Genomic DNA, 8,665 nt, shown 5'->3' with positions numbered 1-8,665 from the left:
AGAAATATGGTTTTAGTTGAAGCATAACAGTACAATGTTGAGAAAACGAACCCCTTGATTGCATATCGGGTGTATAGAACTTACAAATGGGTGGTGGTGATGTTCAAGGAATTTTGAAGGCTAATAAATTTCAATATTTTATGCAGAAATTGCTGAAAAAGCTAATGTGGAGTATCGAAAATATAACATACATAAACCAACATATGACATTAAACATCTACAAACCGCATACCCAAAGCGAGAGAGATCATCTTCAGAAGTTTGTTTGTCTGCTTCTACCAGAAGTATTTCTCTTGTATATAGAATACAAAACGGCTATAACAATCGATGTTCCTGCCCCAGCTCCCATTCCATGAAATACGGTCAGCCAATCATTCCCTTTTTTAGATTCCTGGGAGATTTTTGGGTCTTTGGGTATGGGTAGGATTGAACTAGTACAAGTTATGTTCAATGGAAGCCCGCATAATTCCTTGTTTCCTAAGTAAGAATTGGTTACAAAGGTCTGAAATTGGCTGCCTATTGGGATTCTTCCATTTAACTGATTGTATGACAAGTTAAGGGAAGAAAGGAATTCGAGACTTGTGAGTGTCTCTGGGATCACTCCGGTTAATCTGTTTTGTGACATATCTAATGCTTCTAGTTGACTCAAATTTCCCATGGATGATGGGATTGGGCCTGTGAACTCATTATTTGATACATTGAGAAGATAAAGTGCTCCGAGTCTTCCAATTGAGGTTGGTATGTCCCCTGAAAAATGGTTACTTGAGATATCAATGGATGTGAAGAGTGTCAGAATTTTGACTAGTTCCACCTCGAGTCCTTTGACTGTGACTGTAACCGTATCTTGATAGTAGAACTCAGTAAGTTGTAACACCCTAAAACTAAGGTGCTTCTTGCTTGATAGATCATCAGTCATCATAGCTGCCCAGTGCGAGAAACTTTCAGTGGGAACTTTACCACTTAAATTGTTGGAAGCGATGTCTAGAATCTGAAGCTTTGACCAATTATTGTGCTGGTTTTCACCACAACTTACGTTTCCATATAACCTGTTGGATCTCAGAACAAGAACACGCAAGTTGGTGTTGTTACCCAAAGAACACGGATACTTGTCATATATTTTGTTGCTCCCGAGGTTTAACACTTCCAGCATTGTGCAATTGACTAAAGATTTTGGAATCTTCCCTTCTAAAGAATTTCCATGCAAATCTAGAGTGTTTAGCCCACAGGTGCTTGGAAATGTACCCTCTATTTGACCAAAAAGTCTGTTGTTACCCAAGTTTAGTACCCCCAGACTGCTACCAAATTCAAATAAACATTTTGGTATCCTTCCACTTAACTTGTTGTTTGACAAATCAAGAACCCTTAGGTAGGCAGCGTTGCATATGGTGTTCGGAATATTACCAGTGAGCAGATTGTCAGAAACCGAAAAATAATAAGCAAAACTGAGATTTGTCCCCATGGCTTCAGGGAGAATCGAGTTGAAACGATTTTTTGAATAGTCGATGAAGGTAGCCGTTTGTGGAGGAACTGGAATCGACCCATTGAGAAGATTGGAATGCAAGTCGAGTACTAAAAGATCGGGAAAATGATATGGCTCTTGGAGAGCAGTTAACCGGTTATTAGAAAGATTCAGATAGGAAAGGTCTCCGTTTCCAATTCTCCATATCCAGCTTGGTATCTCTCCTCCAATTTTGTTGTTAGAAAGATCAAGATTTATCAATCTCGATTGGTTTCTTAGATTAGGGAACATTTGAAGATTGCAAGAAGCCAACTTTAAGGAAGAAAAGTTTGGAAGGCGATTCACTAGAGTGAGATTTGTGGTTGTAATAATGGACAAATAATTGAATGAAAGATCGAGAGTCGTTAGGTTGGTCAAGTGACCCTGAAAATCTATGGTTTTTATGCTTCCACTCAGGTTATTTGATGATAATAACAAGATATTTAGCTTTCCAAGTTTAAACAAAGATTTCGGAATTTCTCCTCCCAATTTGTTACTGCTTAAATCCAGTGTATCCAATGAAGATGCAGACGGGTTAGAAAAATTAGGAATTAAACCATCAAAATTGTTATTGGAAAGCTGTATCTTTCGAACTTGTTGCAGAGAAAACAAAGATGGAGGTATGCTTCCATTAAAAACATTGAACCTTAAATCAACATAAACAAGACTTTGAAGATCTTGAAAGTGAACAGAAGGGATCGTACCCGATAAACCATTCCTTGATAGGTCAACATGGGTAAGATTCTTGCACATCTGAAATGATGGGATTTCGCCACTAAAGTAATTTGATGACAGATCTAGGTACGCCAATCGGGTGAGTTTTTCCATAGACTTCGGTATCTGTCCACTGAAATTACTCTTTGGCAGCTCAATTCTCGATAGATTCTTTAGATTTCCAATAGTGTCAGATATCCCGCCAGAAAAGTTTGTGTTACTGAGTACCAAACATCGAAGCGACCCATTAATGGGAAAATCCGGTAAAGAACCAAAAAGATTCATATTAACGGATAAATCAAGAAGCTGTAGTTTCTGCAGCTGGAAGACTTTTTGAGGAAATGTTCCGTTCAAGTTACAAGCACCAAGATTCAGTACTGTCAGATTCTTGAAACTTGCAAAGAAATCAGGAACTGGAGCACTTAAGTTGTTTAGACCTAGACGAATTTCGGAAAGTGACTGTAATCTCTGAAGGGAATCATCTAAAGGGCCCGAAAGTTGACAATTTGACAAGCTTAAAACTTCCAGCTTAAGCAAAGATGAAGACAAACCCTTTGACCAATCAAATCTTTGTGATGATATATTCACATTATTAAGATAAAGACCTGTTAACCTTGTGAGGTTTTGCACAAGTGTTGATAGATTCGGTTTCTCCAGTTTCAGTGAGCGAGTTCCGAATGAGAAAGGCTCAGAAAGATCAAGAACTTCTAGTTTTGTCAGCCATGACAATTCCCCTGGAATCTGACCCGTAAACCTTGAATTCGATAAATTCAAATACGACAAAGTTGAAAGACTGCCAAATCTTGAAGGAATCTGCATGAAGTTGAAGTAGTTTCCAGCAAGATTCAGGCTTTTAAGATTGTCTAGATCAAAAAGAGCACTAGAATCATCTATTGGACTCGATATCGTTTCTTTGCTTAAATCTAGTCCAATAACCTGACCCTGGGTGCTGCAGACGACACCCGTCCAGTTGCAACAATCTGTTGTGACATTTGGGTCCCAAGAAACCAGTTTTGTTGAAACTAAAGAATTGAAGGTGAGATTGTTCTTGAATTGGATCAAGATGGATTGCTGTCTGATTTGACATTGACCAGAAACCAATATCATATCGACCCAAAAAAGGATAAGGTAAAAGTATATTACGCAAGTATGAAAGAAGAGTCGGGTGGTCATTTTGAATTCCAAATTTAGAAGCAAAAAATCAAATAACTTATCAGTTGTGAAGCGAAGAAAAGGTTATAATTTTCCGGTTATGTGGAACAAAATTTTATGCGTGAATGTTACGGATTTGTTGAGCCAAAGGCCCTTGTAACAAAGAAACATAATGTAGGAATACCAAGTAAATGCTATTGACTTGACCGTTTACTTTTAAGTGTACCCAAATGCCTTAACTAGTACAGAAGATATGGGACAGAAAATTGTGTGTGTGTGTGTTTACACATAAGATACATGCAAAACGGTTATAGACTGCTAATGTCAATAGTCTTTGTTATATGTTCTGTTTGATCAGTTAACTGGAGTTAATACCCAAAATGGTGTATTTGATAAAAATAATTATCAAAATGGTATAGTTTAAAAAGTATTTATCAAAATGGTGATTTTTTAAAAAATATTTACCAAAATGGTGTTTTTATAAATTTATATGAATTTATCTAAAACTAAATTGTTTCTTTTTGTCAACTTTAACCATTGTAATATTATTATTACATTATAATTTAGAAACAAAGATGAAAAATAATCTGAAACCTCTTATGCATTCATTACTTCCTTTTTTTTATTCTCGTTATACGAACATGCTATAACGATTATAAGCTCTCATGGTTTTAAATATCATTCGAAGTTGGTTTAGGGGTGATTAAGCAATGGGTTAAAATTTATCATATGACATTATTTCATTTGTAAGGTACTGTTCTAATTAAATTTCAATATTGAATGCTATGTTATTTAGTTGTTTAACAATTATATTCATATGATTTATTAAGATCGTATATCATTTTATTTAATAAAATTACATAGATAGATATAATTAAAGTTGTTTCTAAATTATAATGTAATAATAATATTACAATGGTTAGAGTTGGCAAAAAGAAACAATTTAGTTTTAGACAAATTCATATAAAATTTATATAAATACCACTTTGGTAAATATTTTTTTTAAAAACACCATTTTGGTAAATACATTTGAAACTACACCATTTTAATAATTATTATTATCAAATACACCATTTTGGGTATTAACTCCAGTTAACTGATATTACTTTGTTACTTACTGAGTTACTGTTATAAAAGCATCTGCAAAATAAAAAACAATTTCATCCAAATTTGATGAAATTCTAAAGAGAGGTCCATATATGGGCCGCTAGGAGTGCTAGTAATAACAAGTAATTTTCTCTTCCGAATATTAATTGTAAAATATGTTAAGAGCGTGGGGAAGACGTCCAGCATGAGCAGATCATTTCCTGACATTTTTTATTTTTCTCAAACAAACATTTTTACATTTCTCATCTCTGTAAACTATTTCCTAAAACATAGGCTCTAAAACTTGAGCCCAAAACAAGCCCGGCCACTAACTTGAGCTAGACAAGTTTGATGAAGTCGTTCTAACCCAATTTCAATTATATGGGCTCTTATATTAATTTCTTATCTATTTTTGGATAACATTTTTTAAGGTTTTTCTCAAGATTTTTATTATTTTTGTATTCAAAAGAAAATGTAAAATTGTATTTTTAGTAACATGTTTGGCTGCAATTAAGGTGCATAAACAATCGTACTTTTTTTTTTTTTTTTGGAACAACAAGTGTATACCTATTTAATAATTTTACTATAGTCGTGAGGTCTTTGTTTAGCAAAACCCATATACTTTACATTTAATTAAATGCCAAAAGAAAACCGAATGACCATTATTTCCAAATCAATCTAACATGCTTATTGTTGGTTTATATGTATTATTATAGTAAAGTATAAACGACACTAATATAGGCATCAAGAAATTCATTCTCTAATCGGCTAATAAAGATATGTAGTTTCCCAACTAAAGGTTTTATTTAATTACTCGTCAAGACTACAAACTATGGTCGTTAACATGAGTCAAAGCGGACAACCGTACATGGTTCGAGATTTTTCAAGTAATTGTCATTAACATGAGGCAAAATGGACAACTGTACGTGGTTCGAGATTCTTCAGGGGATCAACATGACGGTAAGTGATTATGTAACATTGTAACATATGTTTTTAGCAAGTAACAACTTGGATGCAAACCAAACCCATTGTTACATCCATCAAAGTCGTTGAGGTGACTTAATTGTGAGTCAATGTAACTACTATGACAAAAATAACTAAAAACTAAGGAAGAAAATATTGTTTTGGTTTTTGATTCTATTCTTACTAGAAAGACTATAATGGATGAAATGAAAAGAAAGTGACAGACTCACAGTATATAGAATCGGTCAAATGAGTAAACAAGTAAAAGGACGTATAGAAGTTCGAACATGCAAAAGAAAATTAACAACAAATTAAAAAAAAATGTATATATATATATATCATTCATATCAAAAATCCATCTTTTAGATTTTATGATTTTATATACATCAATGACAAGTCATAAGGCCATAAGATTATTATTAGCAAAGACCTTACAAACTAAACTTGATTTGTTTCAAAAATAAATAATCTGAACGATCTCAATAATTTATAAACAAGAAAGTAAGAAACTTAATACGCATGGCAAAAAAATGACCTTTTTGTTTTTCCTGTTGAGCATGTAAGTAAAAGGCTACAAGAATATAAATTATAATCCCGAAATCTTTATAAAAGGTCTCAAATTGAAAAAAATAATCATTATCTTAGAGATGGTCGAGAAAAAATTTAGAATATAGTTATTTAAAAATCAAAAATACTTTAATAAAACCACATGTATCTGAGTCAATTAAATACTCGTTTGTTGTTCGTAACAAGAAAATTTTCATGTTACCTAATTATGTAACTAAATGCAATAAACTAAACCATTGATACTACGAAAAGTTTCCTCAAAAAATCTCATTACTCTTTTAACAACTAACAAGGATTTTGGGCTTTTACGATATACAATTTTAATCAGATTATTTTGCAACAAAATCACCATGCATTAATCATGCGAAATTAAAATCTTCCCGGAGTGAATTCACGAATTCGTAAATATCATTGTCGAAATTGCAATGCTAAATAACAATGTGCTTTTCATTATCCTTATATTGCAATTATACAATTTCTTGCGACTTCGAAATCACAATGAGGAATATCCGATTTTGATGGGATTTTGTTTCGATAGATAATCACTTGACGACCATTTTATAAATAACATTTTCAATATTTTGCTTTGGGATTTTCGATTTCACATGACGAGTTTGATTTCGTATTGTAAATTTGTAAGTTAATTATGGAAACCTGAAAAAGTTGGCCAAAATAACTATTTTTTCTTAATTTTATCTATATTACTTATTAAAAAAACACTTTTTTTAAGTTACATAAGAAGAAATGTTTAAAATGTCATCCTTATTCAAACTATGTAATAAGTTCATCTAACACCCTTTAAAATATATTTACAGATACTATCTCCTTAACATTAAGGATTAAACTACATTAGCAGTCATTTATTTTTTAAAATATATCTAGTAGCCCTTTAAATTAATTGTTTTTATATCAATCATCTACACCACTCGACGTTGACTTCACCAATAGTTGCCCCATCACCACGCCGTTATCGTCACAACCATCGTTGTATTACGCGGGTACAATGCTCATTTTTTCTTAACCCAAAGAGGACACTGCCTTTTTACAAACTTCATACAAAAAAGTTTAACATCACATAGGCATGAACAATGCCTACCACCTACTAGACATGTACATAAGAATACAATAAAATCCTATTTTATAAAGGATTTCTATCACATATTGATATATACCAATCAAATCTCTATATACTAATATTGCATCAGCTTGTAAATGGAGCCATGTAAATGTGTTGGATCAGTGATTGAAGCTCATATCTCTGGAAACAGAGATCATAGGTTCGATCTTCATGCTCAGCAAGGCTGGAGGTCTTTTTCTACCTATGGTAGAACCTGAAAGCAGTCTCTCTACCTTTGGTAAGGGTAAGGCTGTCTACATATCAACCTCCCCCATACACCGTCGAAGACGGTATTGGGACCCAAAACCCGTGGAAGACGGCATTGGGAGTTACTTTTCTTGTAAATGGAGCCGTGTATGTTCCAAGATAATGAATGTGTTTGGCAAAGAACTTTTAGGAGCTACAAGCTTTAAGCTTTTAAGAAAAAGCTCACACTTAATAAAAAGCTTCGTTTGGTTAGAAGAGGTTTGAGCTTTTAGATATATCTAAAAGCTCTATATTCTAACGCTACATATACTAGCGTTATCCAGTATTCCAGTAGTTACAAGCTTTTAGTGTATTAAATTATTTAACTACCCTTTCGCATGTTAGTACGAGTAATATAGATTTTTGGTTTTGATTGTTAATTTATTTTTATTTTTTTGCCGCAGACATCTAAACGTAATACATGATAGTACTATACCAACTAATAAATACTTCCTCCGTTCCATTTTAGTTGTCATGTTGACTAACTTTGACCGTAAATAACTTTCAGCTACCAGCTAGTTTCGCCAAACATAATATTTTTAGTTCCGTTAATTATTTTGTATATTTTAATTGTTTTAATGGCAATTTTACTCTAGATGAGTTACCTATAAACTTGTCAAATGTGAAATTGTGAAGGTCCGTTTAGTTCATGAAATGATCACAAAACTTTCGCAAATTATCGGACAACGTTTTTTCACTAATTTGTAAGTATTTTAGCTATATATCTATTGACAAAATGTAGAGTTGCTTCTATACAGGTGGCTTTATAATATGATATTGGCCATAACTTTAATAATTTATTAATTCAGAATCTTTTGTATTACGAGTATTTAAATTCAAGTTGTTTGACTATTTTCTTATATCTATTACGAGTATATATATTATTCCATTAATTGGAACATGTTTGACCCATTTTTGCAACACACACTTAAATTTACATGGAATATAGGATATTGTATAGCTTTACAAATATTAAAACCAGCAAATGACAAATTGACAGGCATACCAAATTAAATTGGATTCATCAAATGCATTCGAACATAAAACAACAGGGTTGGATTAGTGATTGATACCTTGTCTCTAAAAACAGAGGTCATAAGTTCAATCTGTATGTCTAGCAAGGTTGGAGGTCCTTTTCTACTTTGGTGGAACCTGGAAGCAGCTTCTCTATCTTTGGTAGGGGTAAGGCTGTCTACATATCAACCTCCCCATAAATCGTTGAAGACGATATTGGAACCCAAAACTTATGAAAGACGGTATTGAAAGTTAGTTTTAAATGCATTCGAGCTTAAATCCACATATTTTGCCATCTGAACTTTATG

At 33.0% G+C, this 8,665-nt stretch overlaps 1 protein-coding gene across 1 annotated transcript; it reads right to left on the bottom strand.

The window, feature by feature from the left end:
• Window positions 1-253: 253 nt before the first annotated feature.
• LOC122609505 (receptor-like protein 34) lies at window positions 254-3,319 on the bottom strand. Its single transcript, XM_043782545.1, has one exon. The coding sequence runs from the start codon at window positions 3,317-3,319 to the stop codon at window positions 254-256; it is 3,066 nt and encodes a 1,021-aa protein (XP_043638480.1).
• Between the last annotated feature and the right edge of the window lie 5,346 nt (window positions 3,320-8,665).

This window comes from Erigeron canadensis, chromosome 7 (assembly GCF_010389155.1).
Source record: "Erigeron canadensis isolate Cc75 chromosome 7, C_canadensis_v1, whole genome shotgun sequence".
Taxonomy (NCBI): domain Eukaryota; kingdom Viridiplantae; phylum Streptophyta; class Magnoliopsida; order Asterales; family Asteraceae; genus Erigeron; species Erigeron canadensis.
This window is presented reverse-complemented; position numbering and strand designations above follow the sequence as displayed.

Excerpts from the sequence above, each read along its gene's own strand:
- LOC122609505 (XM_043782545.1), bottom strand. The coding sequence starts at position 3,319 with ATGATATTGGTTTCTGGTCAATGTCAAATCAGACAGCAATCCATCTTG.